General features: G+C 37.0%; 1 protein-coding gene across 1 annotated transcript in view; it reads left to right on the forward strand.

Annotated features, from left to right (window-relative positions):
* ALS2 (amyotrophic lateral sclerosis 2 (juvenile)) overlaps positions 1 to 18056 on the forward strand; it is a 61341-nt gene that overhangs the window by 33281 nt on the left and 10004 nt on the right. The window contains exons 13-25 of the mRNA XM_012727722.1: positions 2055 to 2217; positions 4768 to 4899; positions 5299 to 5427; positions 5739 to 5809; positions 6134 to 6200; positions 6543 to 6745; positions 6866 to 6931; positions 7813 to 7911; positions 8731 to 8895; positions 10342 to 10453; positions 10689 to 10766; positions 14015 to 14148; positions 15268 to 15435. Coding sequence (XP_012583176.1) covers positions 2055 to 2217; positions 4768 to 4899; positions 5299 to 5427; positions 5739 to 5809; positions 6134 to 6200; positions 6543 to 6745; positions 6866 to 6931; positions 7813 to 7911; positions 8731 to 8895; positions 10342 to 10453; positions 10689 to 10766; positions 14015 to 14148; positions 15268 to 15435 — 1587 coding nt within the window. The remainder of the gene's footprint in view (positions 1 to 2054; positions 2218 to 4767; positions 4900 to 5298; positions 5428 to 5738; positions 5810 to 6133; positions 6201 to 6542; positions 6746 to 6865; positions 6932 to 7812; positions 7912 to 8730; positions 8896 to 10341; positions 10454 to 10688; positions 10767 to 14014; positions 14149 to 15267; positions 15436 to 18056) is intronic.

Below are 18056 nucleotides of genomic sequence, written 5' to 3' on the forward strand. Positions count from 1 at the left end.
CAACTTCACCTTCTCTCCAACCAGCACCTGGTAACTTCTGTTCTACTTCTTTTCTATGAGTTTGCCTATTCCAGGTTCCTTATATTGTTGAAATCATACAATATTTGTCCTTCTGTTTCTTGTCTGCTTTATTTCCCTAAGCATAATGTTTTCAAAGTCCATTTATGTGATAGCATACACCAAAATTTCATTCCATTTGGTGGATGAATAGTAGTCTATCGTATGTATACACCATATAATTGGGTTGTTTCTGAGTAATAAGTACTACCGTAATCATTTAAATAAAGCTGAATATTGCTATTTTTAGATGAAAATATCTCAGGAGAAGGTAAGCTGGACAGTCTCTCAGTCTCTCTTGTTCAGATTTCCTGATAGTACACATCAACTCCTTTCATGAAAGTATGCTGGCAAGGACTTGAATGAGTCCTGAAAAGTAATCAGGCTCACAAGAGTTGGAACATTTCTGGCCTAGTACTGAACATTTGGGAGAAATATGGTCAGAGGAGTTTGTGTTCACTGTGAACTACCTTCTTCTCTCAGGGGCAGGTCAAAGCAGAACACTTTGCAGGGTTGAAGTTGAGTCCTAGCTGACTCATCCTCAGAGTATGGAGGAGGAAGGAAAAACATAATTTAAAAATCTAGGTCATGCTTCCCAACACACTCACTCAGATCTCTGAATTGCTTTATAAACAATCTACTTTGTGTCATTGAACTTTTGAGTTCCTTGAAGTTCTATGTAGTTTTCCTCTTTCCAAGATAATATTCGTAATTTTGAAATTAAACATCTCTGTTCCATAGCTATCTAAAGAATTATAAACTGATATATATATATATAAAGTTTTTAAAGGATTTATTTATTTATTTATGCTTACAGAACTGGGGTATAGGCCAGAGGTGCAGGGGCAGTGAGAGAGGATTCACCAAAGACAGAGTGGAGAACAGAACAGGCGGATCGATAAAGCACACTGCTAAGGGGAGCAGTGGGTGGGTCAGGAGAGGTCTGCCACGCCATGTGGGTCACCTCCTGGGCGGGGGGTCTAACTCACACTGAAGTGGCTGTGGGTCACTTGCAGTGTTGCACTTTAACCCGTTGCGCCACCAGGGAAGTCACAAATTATATATATGTACATACATACACACACACATACATACATATGAATTATATAACTGATAGTCTTGTGTGACAGTTTTATTTAAGGTCTTGTGGGTAGGAACTTAGTATAACATACATAGAGCACCCTGGGTAATGCCTAGCCCATGAGCATTGCTAATTAAGTAGTAGATAACTGCTACTATTTTATCCACCAATTCTTCTTTTAAAGTATTTTGTATTAAAAGAAATATTCTTCTTTTTAAGTATTTTGATCTGGCAAGCATAGTGTCAATGAGTTATCATTGATAACATTAACATTTGCAATGAAAAGTAATAGTGAAAACTACATAGATATGAATATGAAAACTGAGTGTTGACTTCATTTTGAAATGCTTTTGAAGATCTCGACATTGAAATCATCACATATAATCATTTCCTGTTCGTTGCAGGACTGGTTGCTACAGCTCTTTTATTTTTCTGCTATAATAAACTTTTATTAGGTGATCAACAATTGAAGGAAAAAATATGTGGTATTTTAATATCCTTTGCAAATTCTTTTGGAGCAAAGAGCTTTATTTTTTCCTCCAGCACTTCTGTTTTGTACAACTGATGAGAGCAATGTGTTAACCGTTTTTTCTTGTGGCTTTTGGCTTTGAAATTAATGGCTAATGGTGTCACCTGGTTTCTGATTACTCCCTGTAAGATGCATGATTCACTTCCTGGTGTATCAGGCATGAGTGTGTGATCTGTTATGGAGCTCTGATTGCTACTATTTGCTACTTTTCATATTCAGAAAGTCCCATTTTATAGATAGGGAGGTGCTTTTAATTATCTCTTTTTATTGTATTTATCTCCCACTTTTATAGCTCCTAAAATCTAGTTAAATTTTTGTGTTCAGTATTTTGTGGTGTATTGTCAATACCAAAATGATTAACTGAAATCTTTTTTTCTCTACCTCTAGTGATTTCCTAAATAAAAACCAGGAACTGTTGCAGGATTTATCAGAAATGAATGAGGAAAACACACAGTTGATGGAAATACTGAATACCTTGTTTTTCTTGCCAATCAGACGACTTCATAACTATGCGAAAGTTTTGTTAAAGCTTGCTACTTGCTTTGAAGTGGTAAGCATCCATGTGTGTCCTCCTTTGGATGCTTGGTAAACTAAAGTTCACAGTTGTTCGTTTAAATTATGCCATTACAAGATCTAAAGCCCTACTAATTTAATACTTACATATGTCTAGTTAATTTTCTTTTTCTTCAGGAAAATGTAAGAAGAAGGGATGTCTGTAGGCAAATTAGTTTACTATGGTGTGGATTCAATGCCCAGTAAGGACCTTCTCAAGATTAATTATATTCATTTTATGAAACTGTGTCCCAAGTTGAAACCTAGTTATAAGAGCTATACTCATTCAGTAGTTGTCCAAGTTTATTGAGTACATGCTATGTACCAGCTCCCCAGAGCTCTCGAAAATCCTGGCTTTCTGTGTAGCAGCACTCATGTGAGGCCACTGCCTCACCACCTGGCCTGGGCTCGTGATTGCTGGGCCAAGTGTCGGGGTCACCTTAGCATGTGCAATGAGAATCACTGCATTCAGAATTTTTCAAACATTAACTAGTCCACTTTTTGAATAATATTAGGTAGTCCTAGAAAATTACCTCTGATCTAAGATTTGAATGCATTTTAAACAGTCCTGACACTAACCTTTGAAATTATACTAAAATGTAAGATTTCATTTCATTTTCACCCTGTTGGGTCCCTTACAGTTTGGAATCTTTTTAATCTTAGGATCTAGCTCCTAATCTGGAAACATTTCAGTCTCCAGAGTAACCCAAGATGTGTTGCAGGCTTTCTGCAGCTAGTCCCTCTGTGGTCTTGTAGTTTTTTGGTTTTTTTTTTCTTTAGTTTCAATTTCAATAAACGGATATACTTTTAGCTATAAGGGTTTGAGCTACCAAACAATTTACTAAGATACAGATTTTGTCTCAAGATGTCCTCAGTTAAAAATCTCCCCTTCTAAGTCAGCTTGGAGTTGTCTCTTGTGCTTATATACTAGGCTCAATGCTGTGTAAGAACATCCATATTCATTTAGTTTGGCATTCGGGACCCTTCACAATCTGATACTCCTTTCTGTACATATCCTGTACTCTATATCCTACAAGTTAGCTCAGATTCCCTGCATGTGGCATTCATAAGTCTTTCTAGTTCCTTCCCGTCACATCCCCACCTCCGTCTTTCTTGTGGGAAATGTTCATTTGACCTGGATGCAGAAGTAAGGATAAGTGAAACTGCTGGGTCCTTCGTACGAATTAAGGCAGTGGCATCAAACTGTACTTACAGCCTCTGGCTTCCTCACTGCCTTGCACTTGCAGTTAAAAAATGGAACAAACAAAATTGCTGGTTTTACTTAATATTCTTGATGAAGCAGTACCAATTATTACTTTTATTTAACCTGAACTCTGAGTATGTATCTTTAATATTCTGTGTGATGAGTGGCAAGTACTGGTCAAGCAGTTTTGTTGCATACTTAAGGCTAACAGTCTCTCAAGGAGAAGCAGGGCATTGTGTGAATGGAGAGCTCTCTGCTTTTTTTTTTTTTTTAACCTGAAAGAGCAGTTGACAGATAAACTGATTATTCAGAGTTGATTACTTAGCAGATACTTTGTCAAAAATAAGCAAATGAGCCTCTTATAGAACAACTTACAGTTTTTATTGATAATGATAAAATCTGAACTTATAGCAAAAATTAGAATGTGGGGAGCATGGATTTCTTACAATAATCTTGACATTTTCCCAATACTAAGACTTTGATGATACTGGTTATATTAATATTAGCATGTGGCTTTGACATGGATGTCAAAATGTCTCAACCTCTGGAGGATGTGCATAATTCAGTGAACTAGTATTTTTCAAATTTTCAAGCCACATGTTATAAAAACATGCATAGGTAAAGATATAGTCTGAGATAGAGCTGTGGGTTTTAACAGAGTACAGTAAGTTTGGTTAGATGTAACTTCATTCCACATGTGAACTATAACTACCACTTAACAAGTTTAATGCAGTATCAAAGGAGATATTATTTGAAATGGCTGTTAAAATGCTCTGCCCTTTTCTAATTATATAAAGCAAAATTTCTTCATGTATTTCAACTACATAACATATAATGTGAGGTTGAATGCAGTAGCAGATATGAAATTCCAGCTGTCTTCTCAGATAATAGATTAGAAAAATTGTAGAACAATATCACTTTCACAGAAAGCAGTGTTTTTATTTTGTGAAATACCTTTTTTTATCATTAAAATGTGATTGTATTTGAAACAAATACTTTTGTTTTCACTTTTCTAATTTGGTGAATTTCAGTAGATCTAATCTACTTAATGATCTCTATTTGAGAACCGCCCTGTACTAACTGTTTTCCCTTCCCTCCTCACTGGTAACTACCAGTGTTTAATTTCTGTCTTCCTTGCATTATTTCCTGATTTCATATGTATCTGTATGTAGTGAATTTTTATGGAACCTATCTCCTTTGCCCAACTCCGTTTGGTGTGTCATGTCTGTACCGAGGCTGGATTTTATCCCTAAATGTAATACTTCACATCTAAACCATACTGAGGCTATGGATTCTGGACAATCGTTTTATATTCTTTTCTCCCCCTTAATTATTGGCCTCTAGACATCTCCAGAATACCAGAGACTGCAGGATTCCAGTTCTTGTTATGAGTCTCTTGCTCTCCATCTCGGCAGGAAAAGGAAAGAAGCAGAGTACACCCTGGGCTTCTGGAAGACGTTTCCTGGGAAAATGACGGTAAACCATGCCAGTTGCCTTTACCCCAGCAAACAACAGACCCAGCCGTACAAGCTGCCTTGATTGTCCCTGTTCCTTACTTGTTTGTAGTGCTAGTGCTTTAACGTTGAGTGACCTTTTTCTAATTGAGGGTGCCCAAAGTGTCACAATCACAGCGGCTCCGAACATCAGCACCAGCCCTCAATTCCAGGCATTTTCATCTGAAGCTGTATCCCACCTTCTTTTGTTCCTTCCCGTCTTCTTAGAACTTGTCTTTGAGCTCTAATTTTGTTAAATATTTGGGTCCCATCTTAAGTTTAGCATCAGGTTATCCTGTGACCAAAAATTCCTCTAGGTGTGATTTGTAGCTATCATTTCTTCATTTGGATCATTCAACTTTGTATTTGTTTTTAATTCCAGGATTCCTTGAGGAAGCCAGAACGTCGACTGCTGTGTGAGAGCAGTAACCGAGCCCTATCCCTGCAGCACGCTGGGAGGTTTTCTGTGAATTGGTTCATCCTTTTTAATGATGCCCTTGTCCATGCCCAGGTAGGCCAGACTTGAAACCTTAAAAGCTCTAGCAGGTGGGACCTTATTCATATTTAATGACACCATTAGGTTTTTTTTTTAGCTATTATGATTTGCTGGAACTATTGAACAGAAGAGACTGTTTTGCTTGCATCTGTGCTATTTGCCCAGGTCTGCGGGAGCTTTTCAGTTTGCAGCCTAAAGCGTCCCTGCAGCAAAGAGGGGGAGGCCACTGGCAAGAGATGGTGGCATGTACATGGACTTGGTGTATGCAGTGGAGTCCCCAGGCGATACGGGCTGTCTCAGAGGCTTCTCGGTGTTTTCTGTTTCAGTTCTCCACACACCATGTTTTCCCGTTGGCCACACTCTGGGCAGAGCCACTTTCTGAAGAAGCCGGTGGCGTGTGAGTGTGCCCCCTCCCCACCCCAGTTCTTTCTGTCTGCTTCCCAGAGTATTTCTTTAAATGAAAAAAAAAAATATTCAGGTCTCCCCATTCTGCACGATGAGACTCATCTTCCTGGCATGTAGATAGGAAAATGGCCTGCTGTGAAGATCATGACGTGGGTGAGTGGGGGGAGGGCAGGGCCTCTTCCTCACTGACATCCCGTTTTCAACACATTTACACTTAAAAGTGATGGCTCCTTTCAAAATGAACAAGTCGTCTTTCATATTTGAGAAGTGATATAGCTTGTTACACTTACTGGTAATTTCCCTGTGAATGTTTTAGGAATGGCTTAAAGATAACTACGCCTGAGGAACAGTTCACTCTCATTTCATCAACACCCCAGGAAAAGGTTAGTCTGTCTACTCAGGTATTTTTTTTTCATTCTTGAGCCTGGTTATTTCTGTATCTTGTGATAGTAAGAAGACATTAAAATTATTGCTTGGCAGATGATTATGTATGAAAAAATCATTAAAAGCAAAGACTATTGATTTTTTTTTTTTTACTGTGACTTAATTCTAGAACAGTGAACTCCTAGAGCCATTCAGCATTACTTAATAAGAAAAGCATGAGGAGACAAAAATTACTCTTGCCAGAAAAATAGCAGGAATTAAATAAAGCATTGCTACATTGTTGCCCCACTGGCATTTGCTTTTTGCTTTTAGGCTTATTGACTTTTGCTTTTTGCTCTTAGACTAAGTGGCTACGGGCTATCAGCCAAGCTGTGGATCAGGCTTTGAGGGGAACATCTGATCTTCCACCTTATGGCAGTGGCAGCAGTATTCAGAGGCAGGAGCCACCCATTTCTCGCAGTGCCAAGTACACTTTCTACAAGGACCCTCGCCTAAAGGATGCAACTTACAATGGACGCTGGCTTTCAGGGAAGCCTCATGGCAGGTGAAAATGTTTTAAAATTTATGCCTGGGGTAAGGGTGGTAGTCTAAATAGTGAAAAAATATTGATTATCGAAACCACTTCTTTAATTGACATGTATCATTCTTTGCTTATGCATTTCAGAGGTGTTTTGAAGTGGCCAGATAGAAAGATGTATTCTGGCATGTTCCGGAATGGCTTGGAAGATGGGTAAGAAAACTGTGTAAAACATGAGGGTAAATTCACCTTCAGTCACAAATGTTGGTATTTTTGTGCTTAAAATTATTTTCAGTGACAATTAGTAGATTGTTTTGTTTTTTAGGAAAGTATGCAGTATACTAGGGCCCATTATAATGCAGATATGTGAACACGAGAGAGCTAGGAATCTGGGATGCAACTTTGATTTACCTAGAGCAAATAATATACCTTGATAGGCTTGTGGAATTTCAGTGATGAAGTAATTTACTTTATAAAAAAGATTTTACATAAAATAGGGAGGTGATCTTATATGTGTATGATAATGTGAAATTTTATATCTGTTAATCTTTTGAAGGAATTTTAGAATGAATAGAGACTTCAGTTAATCTGATTTATTAGACAAATGAGGGGGCTCTGAGTATCTGGACTTATGGTGATGTGGCCAGTTAGTGACAGAGAGACATAGGACAAGGTTTTCTGTTTTTCATTGGACTTTTGATAAAATATCTGACCTCTTTTAGTGGAGATTGTTTCACACCTCTAAAACTTGTGAAATGGCTTAGATAATAGAGCTTAAGCGAGGTCCTACTTATCTCTTTTCTGCTAGAGGTAATATTTATTTGTACATATAGGGTACAGGCCAGAGGCTCAGGGGCTGTGAGAGGCTTCACCAGAGACAGAGTGGGGAGCAGAACAGGCAGATCGATGAAGTACACTGCTGAGGGGAGCAGCGGGCGGGTCAGGAGAGGTCTGCCACGCCATGTGGTCACCTCCGGGGCAGGCAGGAATCGAACTCATGCGGAAGTGGCTTTAGCTTTTCAGTGCAGTCTGGCTTTAACCCACTGTGCCACCAGGGAGGGCCATCTTATGATGTTTTTTATTCTCCTTGGCAGGTATGGAGAATATAGAATTCCAAACAAAGCACTAAACAAAGAAGACCATTATGTGGGCTATTGGAAAGAAGGAAAAATGTGTGGTCAAGGAATCTACAGGTAATAACATCAGTAAGTTTGTTGGACAGATAATGCTTTTTCTAAGAATCATGTGAACCTAAATGTTTGTGGAAAAAAAATTTCCCCAAGGAGTAAATTATTATTCTTATGACTGAATCTACAAAGTCTTTTAAAAAGAGATCAGCCCCTCATCTTTCAGAAGATAAAAATATTAGTTTTTTTAATTCTGTTTTTTTTTTTGAAAGATTTATTTATTTATGCTTACAAGAACTGAGGTACAGACCAGCAATGCAAGGGGTAAGGGGATTCACCAGAGACAGAGTGGGGAGCAGAACAGACAGATCTACTGAAGTACATAGCTGAGAGGAGCAGTGGGTGGGTTAGGACATCTCCTTGGCCAGGTATTGAACTCATGCTGCAGTGGTTGCAAATAGCTTCATAGCACTGTGCTTTAACCCACTGTGCCACCAGAGAGGGCCCTTTTTTTTTTTTTCTTTTAATTCTTAACCAAATTTTATAAACTATACATACTTAAGTTGCCTAAATGTCTATAAAATGATCTTTAATTTATTATATGACTAATGTGGACAAAACCTTTCATTCTTTCTCAGATTGCTCATATTTCCATTTCCTGTAATATACCAAACACATTTTTCTGTTAATACAGGATATCATAATGGCTAACTTTTTAGCCATACTTATTAAAAAATGAGATATTTTTATGCAAGGAAATAATTGTACAAAAAACTAATTATCATTACCAGTGAGAATTGAGTATAGTTTAGAATTTCCTAAACTTGTGAAAATGAGCATCAGAATTCACTGTGTTGTGATCCTTATCCATTCTCCTAACCACAGTTATGCCTCTGGTGAAGTGTTTGAAGGCTGCTTTCAAGATAACATGCGTCATGGGCATGGTCTCCTACGAAGTGGAAAATTGACTTCCTCTTCTCCCAGTATGTTCATTGGCCAGTGGGTAATGGATAAGAAAGCAGGATATGGTGTCTTTGATGATATCACTAGGTATAGTATTCTGCTTCTTATCTCAAAGTTTAGTATGAAAGGATAAGCTTCCTATACTTCCCCAAAAGTAGTGATGATTTTATGAAGAGTGAGTTGACAGGTGTTGAGAAAACTTTTAATAAGAAGACAAAGTTGTCAGGCATCATTTTATCCATTTTCCTGTGAACCAAATAATAGGTTACTTATTTACAAGATTAGTTTCATTCCAAATTTAGGTACCAATATTAAGATTCTTTTATTTTTTAAAGGTTCATTATTATTTATGCATATAAGAAATGTGGTACAGGGCTGAAGTGTTGGGGGTGAGAGGCTTCACCAGAGTAGGAAGCAAAACAGGCAAAACACACTGCTGAGGGGAGCAGCAGACAAGATTGGAGAGGTCTGCTACTCCATGTGGGTTAGCTCCTTCGGTGGGGATATAACTCAGGCCACAGTGGCTGTTGATAGCTTGATAACACTGAGACTTTATGGTTAATGTTACAACTAAAAGCTTCACACCTGGAAAGCTTCTGGTGTTTCAAATCTTCGTTAATCTTACACTGAAAATCTTAATGCTCACTTGATATAAAGGGTACAAGCTTGGGGACAAACCAGTGGAAATTCCCTTTGAGGTCATAGAGTTTTGTCTTCTGCTCTCCTCAGCAGTGTGTTTCAGTAGATTTGCCTGTTTTGATTCCTACTCTGGTGAAGCCTCTCACCCCCAACACTGCTTAGATCTACCTATCAAATTAAAGATTTGTTACATGCCAGAAACCCATTAATCAAACTTAGTTGAATTTAATTAACTAAACTTCAGGGAGGAATGTAATTCTTCTGTTTCCATATTTGGCTTGGCCTGATTTGCTTTTGTGCTTTATACCCCCTTGGGTTATTATCACAATTGTCTAGGATTTTTCAGTTTTGCTGTTTAAAGCTCCATGATTATATCACAAACATTATATTACATGACTGTATTACTTTGGTTGTCTTTCTAGTGGAAATTAGTAAGAGTTTGGGTGGTAAGAGTTTATTTTATGCTAACCCCCATTTTTTTTAAAGTTAATGACTTTTTAGATAAGGAAAAATTGTGTGTAGGTTCAATTCTAGCTGTTACATTCTTGATTGAAAGTACCCAGAGTTGAGTTCTGGGTACTCTTTTTTTTTTTTTTTTCCAAGTGTGTGTTTTAGAGTTACCAAGGAAGTGCATGGAGGATATACAGATCTGTCAGGTGGAATATAATATTAAATTCTTCAGAGAACATTACTCTGAATAAGAAATCTTTTACTATCATCGTGTGTCATGGTTGAAGAGAAAGACCTAACCACTCTAGAAAAATAGAATAGATTCCCACCTAAGGGTGATGCTAGTATTTTGTATGTAATGATGGATTTTTTTTCCTCTTCATCCTTGACAAATCATTGACTTTTCTGTTTTGTTTTGTTTTCTCCCTTCCTGTTTTTACTCAGGGGAGAGAAGTATATGGGAATGTGGCAAGATGATGTATGTCAAGGGAATGGTGTGGTAGTTACCCAATTTGGATTATACTATGAGGGCAACTTTCACCTTAATAAAATGATGGTAAGTAAAATATTTAGATGTAGTTACTATACAGTACCAGGTAGTTACTATTTACTTTTTTAAATGCTGGTGTTCTTAACTTTTTAAATCTACTTTTTCTTTGTTAATGTTCTTTTCTTTTTTAGCCTTTTAAAATTACTTAAGACTTTGAGGGGGGAGGGAATGGTTGCATATAATCTTAAATGAATCTGTGTTTTTTTGTGTGCTAGAATTTTTATTTTGTTTCTTCACATAGGGAAATGGAGTTTTACTTTCTGAAGATGACACTATCTATGAGGGAGAATTTTCAGATGACTGGACTCTCAGTGGAAAGGTTGGAAACTAACATTTTTCTTTTTCTTATACAATCTTTTACTGATTTTTTTTCTTGAGTTTTTAAAACTGCTACCTTACATACCAAAAATATTCATCCATTTAAAATGGATAGCATATGTTAAGTATCCATGCACTTTTGTTTTGGGGGAGATTTTTGATTGTTTGGTTTTCAGTATTTGTGATTGGCTTAGCCTTGGTAAACAGAATTTTTTAGCCTTGGTAAACAGAAATGTTCTAGAAATTGTCCATTTCTTCAAAATTACCAAATTTATTGATCCATAGTTAATCATAAAACCACTTTTTAATCCAATAGTTATTTAGCATATGTTCTTGTTTTTCCATTTTGTTTAATTAGCTGATTTCCAGCTTTATGACATTATGATCAGAAACAGTAGTTGATGTGATGACAAACAGCCTTTATAATTTTTTTGATTTGTGTCCAACTTTCAGTTTATTCTTGGAAATGTTGCATGTATACTGAAAAATGTATGAGCTATGATTTGAGAGTGGAGTGTTTCTTAGCTTCTCATTTAATGTTACTGTTGTCCTATTTATTCTCAGTCTTATTGATCTCTCTATATTCATAAGTGAATTATTAAAATCCTCTAGTATTTTTATGTTAGTATCTATTTCTATTAATAACTTACTTTATAAATCTTGGTATGCCATCATTTGGGGCATATGTTTATGAGTGTTATTTCTCTTATTGTACCAGGTCCCTAATCATAATGTAATATCCATTTCTATCTCTTACTACCTTTTTTAGTTGGAAATCTGTTTTAGTGTAATATAATTGCTTTTGACTTTTCTTGATTATGGTCTTCAAGCCTTTACTTACTCTAAGTCTTTGTTTATTTTTGTGGCAAGATGAGTTTCCTATTAACAGAAGAGACTGGACTTTGTTTTGAAACCCATTCAGCCACTGTTGCTTTTAAATGGAGAATTCAGGCAATTTACATTTGAGACATAAGTGCTTGTTGCTGTTTTCATATTTGTTTGGCTTTTAGAATTTTTTTAGCTTGCCTTTACGTTTTATTTTTTGACATCTTCCTTTATATTTTGTTTAGTTTCCATTTCCATACTCTTTTGTTTTATTTCTGTTGATTTTGGTTGAAGATTATATTGTGGCTTGTGTGTGATGAATTATTTGTGGCCCACTGAGTAGTTTGATCTCAATTTTTTGTTTGTACTGTCCACCACATTGTATAATTAGGTGTCTTACCAATAGATTAATTTCATTGTTGCTTTATAAACCTCTTTAGTACTTTCATGTTCTACTTGATGTTAATTTAATATAGTCTTTTAATTTTTGTTTTTGGGTGAAGCCCTTACCCTTCCTTTGTCTTGAATGATGGTATGGTAAGATAAAGTGTTCTAGATTTTTCTTTGAGGAGTACTTTAATTATCTCCTGCTATTCCATTCCTGTAAGTTTTCCACTGAGAATTTAATGGATAGTTTTGGATAGATATTCCTTCTTTCATTGTCTTTAGTATTCTTTTTTGCCTTTAGCTTTCAACAGTTTGATTATATTGAAATTTGGAGTATGTCAATCTGGTATAATTTTGTCTGGAACTCTAGTTTGTTTACCAGATTGAGATGGTCGTTTCTTTATGTAATTTTTCCATTACCTTCTCTTTCTTGTGACCTCTGGGACACCCATGATTCAGATATTGTTTCTCTTCAGGAGCCCAAAGAGCTCCTGTACTGTTTTCTTTTCCTCTTTGTTCTGTTCATGTGCTATTCATCAGTAATACATTCAAGTTTCCTGGTTCTCCCTATAACTTGCATTTGTCTGCTGCTGAGGACCTGCATTTTATTTTTTAATTCTATTAATTTTTTGATTCATTAACTTTATCCGTAGCAGTCTCATATTCTATCTCTGTTGTGTTCCTGTCTTTCATCATCCATTGTTTTTCTTAATTCAACAAGCATGGCTATTTAACTGTACCTTAAACTCTTCCTCAGACAGATTCAGTTGGATTCTGAATGGATTAAGACTTCTCTTAGAATTAATTATTTTGCTTCAGAATTTGTGGAATGTTCTTCTATTTTTTTTTTAATTTTTAGTTTATATATGTTATAATAAGAAGTTCCCTTTTTTTGTCTTGACAAATATAGTCATCTACAAGTAACTGGGTATAAGCCTGAGTTTTTTTACCCAGGTTTTGGGTATCTGTTATTTCCTAGACAGATGCCTTGTACCTCTGCAGCTGACTGAGGCACGGGTGCCAGTAAGGGGTACTCGGTAGGAACTGGGTCACTAGGACACCAAGGTTCACCTCTAGTGAGCAAGCAGGGATTCAAGCTTCTTACGGTGCGGTAGGTATCCTAGGTGTATGGAGGGTCAACTCCTTGGTAAACATTATCAGTTTCTTGCAACCTCAATTTATAGGCTGCATGAAATAGTAAGTAATAGGTGTAGTATTAGGAGACTATAATTGAGATGAGGCCACAAATTGGGAATTTTCTTTTTGCTCTTCAAGTTTGGAGACTTAACTCTAGGTTGTGTGTTCCTGTTAAGGTCCAGGTGCTTCAAAGTCTTAGTAAGAGCACTGAATGGTCCTCTCAGTTTTGGCCCTGGGTGTGGTAAGGCACATATTTCACATAGCACAGCCTCAGGCTGCCTATAATAGCCCTCTTTTATGAGAAGACACAGGACCAGGCTCCCCTTACTGGTTCAAGCTCAAGCCAGTAATCATCACTGAACCCTGATTCCAAGAATGTTTGGAGAACTCACCAGAGATGTCACTGGGCCTGAGCATTACTTTATGCAAACTATTTGCATTTCTAATTCTGTTTCCTCTGTTCTTATTAGTCTGTTCAGATTTTCCAGCCAGATATATCATGTCTTCTTGAATCAGTTTTGGTAATTTGTATTTTCCTTTTTTATTTCATCCAAGTTACCTACTTTGCTGTTTGCTTAGTATTCCTACCTAACCTTTTAATTCTTATATGGTTGATGTAACTCCATTTCAAAAATTCTTTTTTGATTTTGTAATTTTATATATTTTTCTTGATCAGTTTTGTTAAGTATTTATCAATTTTGTATTTCTTTTTAAAGAAGTAACTTCTTCCCCCCCCCCTTTTTTTTAACCTCCTCCCCCTCTCTTTGTCTTTTAGAGTTAGGGACTGGTAAACAGTAAATCAAAAAGGGGCATGTTAACCATTTAATTTTCTTTCTTTCTCCTAATTTTTTAAATTAAAAATACTTTCTCTGACCTAACAATTTCTCTCACTTTACCTAGGGAACACTGACTATGCCAAATGGAGATTACATTGAAGGTTATTTTAGTGGAGAGTGGGGATCTGGGATCAAAATCACTGGAAGCTACTTCAAGCCTAGTTTGTATGATAGTGATAAAGACAAACCTAAAGTTTTGTAAGTAAACTAATGATTCTGGATTAATTATTGAATGTTTTCAATTATCTTTACTACTAAGGAATGTAGAAACATGTCTTTATAACTTTTTTAAAAAATCAAAATATAATCGCCTTGAATTGTCACCTGACATTCCTGAAGTTGGTTAAATCTGTAATCTTGGCTTAGAGTATAGCTGTAGAGAATGTCTGTTTAAAATAATAGTTTTTTGTGGATAATCCTGTCAGTGACTCAGACATGCAACTTGAAAGAGCATTTATAAATGGAGCCGCTACACTTGTTTTAGATTTATTTATTTATGCATACAGAACTGAGGGGTACAGGCCAGAGGTGCAGGGGCAGCGAGAGGCTTCACCAGAGACAGAGTGGGGAGCAGAACAGGCAGATTGATGAAGTACACTGCTGAGGGGAGCAGCGGGCGGGTCAGGAGAGGTCTGCCGCACCATGTGGTCTCCTCCGGGGTAGGTGGGAATCGAACTCATGCGGAAGTGGCTTTAGCTTCTCAGTGCAGTGCTTTAACCCGCTGCGCCACCAGGGAGGGCCTACGCTTGTTTTAAACGTGAAGGTCAAGCCTATGTATGTACCAAGTGGAAGCGTTTACTATGCACTTAGGGAGAAAAAGGCAAAATCTAAGTTCTGTGTTATGTTCTTCCACCACGAAGTTTTAGGAAAATAGGCCTATTTTCCTTTATCGATGTTAGCTTTGTTTTTATAATTTGGTAGCTTTTCAAATTCTTAGTTCTGATGGAAACTTGATCTATTTTTTAATTCCATGTTTATTCTAAATAGGTAATACATCTCATAATTCTTGTTTTAACAGGAGTCAGTTTTACAAAGGTCAATTCTATAAAAATGTAGAAAGCAAGGAAGTAAATTTTGATGTTCTTTGAACTTAACAATTCATACCCTTTAGACAGTATCCAATAACTTCGAGTAGCTAAATATCATCTCTTTAAAATTTGTATTCCATGTTTTAAAATGGAACAAGTGTCAGTCAAGGCTTTTTTTTTTTTCTTTTTGGTCAAAGAACCATTTCCAGTTATATATGAGAAAATTGCTGTTCTTAAGGATTTGTGCACAAAAGAAGTGCTTAATAAAAGCTTGACCTGGCTTTATTAGCAGGAAGCTAGGAAGCCTAGCAGTGCCCGCTGATGAGAAATGGAAAGCGGTGTTTGAGGAATGTTGGCGTCAGTTGGGCTGTGAGCACCCAGGCCAGGGGGATGTTTGGAAAGCATGGGACAACATCGCTGTGGCCCTGACCACTAGTCGGCGCCAGCACAGAGACAGGTGAGTGCGCACCTGGCCGTACAGGACAGAGCTGGGCGGGAAGCTTCAACTTTTAACACCAAGTAGCCAAGGCTTGCTGCGTTTGAAGTAAAAGTATAAATACTTAATTTCAAAGGCAATGATGTACTTTTATTTGTGGGCAAGATAGATAAAACACAGCCCCCTTTATCTTCTACTGAACTCAGCTATGAAACCTGGGAAGAATACATGGAGAACTATATGAAAACTCCAAAAAGTAAATATCAGCAAGTGTATTCAAACTGTCACTGAACCAGTGGTGAGTTTACTGTTTTTTTTTTTTTTTTTAACTTAACAGTTCTGTTAATTTGAACCTACAGTATGACTAGAAATCAGCAAGTAAGCTCTATTGTGCTAGCAAATATCAAGGAAAAGATCCCCTCCTTTTGGCTTGAAATTCGGAAAAGCGATTCTCAAAACTCAGATAGCTGAGCAATTATACTGGATTTTTCTTTTTCTCTATTTTTTCTTTTTTCCTCACTTTCTCATGCCCCAGCCTCTAGGGAGTTCTGTGGCAAAAGAAGTAATGGCAGAGCTGGAACACTCATGGGCAGGATATTTGCAAGAGTCAAAACTATAGAAAGAGTAGAATCTTCTCTCATTGGTGGATCCTCAGGCCCAAGGGTCATGACCAAGCCACATTTTTTTTTTTTTTTTTTGGCTTCTCTATTTTACCTGCTGGCATAGAAGTAGGCAATTTCTAGTCAGTGGAATTAGAAAATGTTGGGGAGGTAAAGGAAAGAGGACAACTCTAGGTACCAACCCTGTAAAGTGGTTTGTGAATTCCTGCATTCACCTCAGACTGATACACTGTGCGTGTGTGGGTTTGGTCCTAACTAGCATATAACAAATATTCTGAGAACTGATTGAGCGGTAGATTTCTACTTGGATCCCTGACTGACCAGGAGAGGTGTACTTATAGATCAGACCCAAATAGGACGGCTAAAAGGTCTTGGAGAAGTGAACTGACAATGGAATCACAGTCCCCAGAAGTCTGAAACAAAACCATCAGCTGTTCCAGAGATATCCATGATTACCTGCATATTCAGTGATTCTCTAAAGGGACTCAGAAGACTCAACATATAACTGGTCTCACAAGTAAAACTTATACTGCAGTCAGATTATAGGGGAAGAACACATGGTCAGAGTCTTGAGCAATCTATGTGCAAGCTTTCCATGCTCTCCCTTCTGTGAGAGGTCACACAGAAACACTCCCCACCCCAGTGGTAAAATGTAAAATGTACAATTTTTCTGCATAGGAAAGCTCAATAGAAATATCTAAGGGTTTATTGGATGCTGATTATGTAAGCCCTCTATGCTTAGCAATGACCAAAATTTCTTAGTCCCATAAAGAAAGCAAATGTTTACCATAAGTTAAACAGATTATAGCCAGAAAAATACCTTTGCCAATTAAGTAATGTTTCATTTTAATAGAGGAAGAATTGTTCCCAGGTATCAGTCAAGAGCCTTATATTCAGGTCTTTTAGAACAGTTTCAGGCCTGCTGTGCTTAACTCCACAAGGAGACCCAGATTCTCATAATACTCAAAATGTGTAGGAGACAAACCAAAATTACTAGCCAGCCAAAGAATCACAAAATTCTCAAATCTTTGAGGAAAGATACACAGTAGACATCAAGAATAACCTAATACAAATTTTGGGACTATGTCAGAAGAACTTTAAAGCAGCGGTCATTAAAATACTCTAATAAACAATTACAAACATCTTTGAAACAAATACTAGAACTTAAAGTGTCAGCAAAGGAGATGAAAAGGAGAATCAAATTAAAATTTTAGAATTAAAAAATTCAATAACCAAATTTTTAAAAAGCATGGCAAACTCAATAGCAGAATAGAGGGGAAAGCAGATGAGTATAAGACCTTGAACTTAATAGATTAATAGAAATTATCCAAGCTGAACTTGAAAAAATGTGGGAAAAGGTGACATTTTCAGTTCTAAAAGTCTTAATATTTGTGTCAAGAAGGAGATGAGAAAAATTGTGGGTATTAGAGAAATATTTGAAGAAACTATGATGCTTCTGAAGTCTGATGGAAAACGTGAGCCTCCAGATTTAAGAGGCTGAGCAGAGAAAACCCCTCCGCATCCTGGAGAAACAGATGTTCATGCAGAGAGGTGCAGGGAGACAGTTCACGTGGCTGCATATTTGTCATCAGAAAGAGAAGCGGCCAATAATTTGAAGAGCTGAAAGAAAAATCCCAGATGTGCTTTTAATTTCTCTTTCTCTGCTGTTTCCTCTCTTTTTCTTTTCTTCATCTGCCTTTCTTTATATTTCCTTGGCCGAGAACTCCCCCAAGTATGGCTTAGCATTTGGACCTAACAAACTTGCTAATCCCTACAGTGTAGAAGGCAGTTTGATTTCTTTTCTTTTTTTCCTGTTTTTGAAATAATACACAAAGTTCATGATTTTTTACCTTCTAATCTTTCATCAGTAGAAGAAATGCAAACTCCCAGGATTGATTAATGCTACAGGCTTGCCCTGCGTGATGGAGACAGACAGCCTTCACTGCTGCAGCCTGCCAGACATTGAGACTTCAGTCCTCCAGTTAATTTTGGTCGACTGTTGAGTGTTTTCAAGGAGTGAGA

The sequence above is a fragment of the Condylura cristata genome, unplaced genomic scaffold (assembly GCF_000260355.1).
Source record: "Condylura cristata isolate star-nosed mole 26May11 unplaced genomic scaffold, ConCri1.0 scaffold00002, whole genome shotgun sequence".
Lineage (NCBI taxonomy): Eukaryota > Metazoa > Chordata > Mammalia > Eulipotyphla > Talpidae > Condylura > Condylura cristata.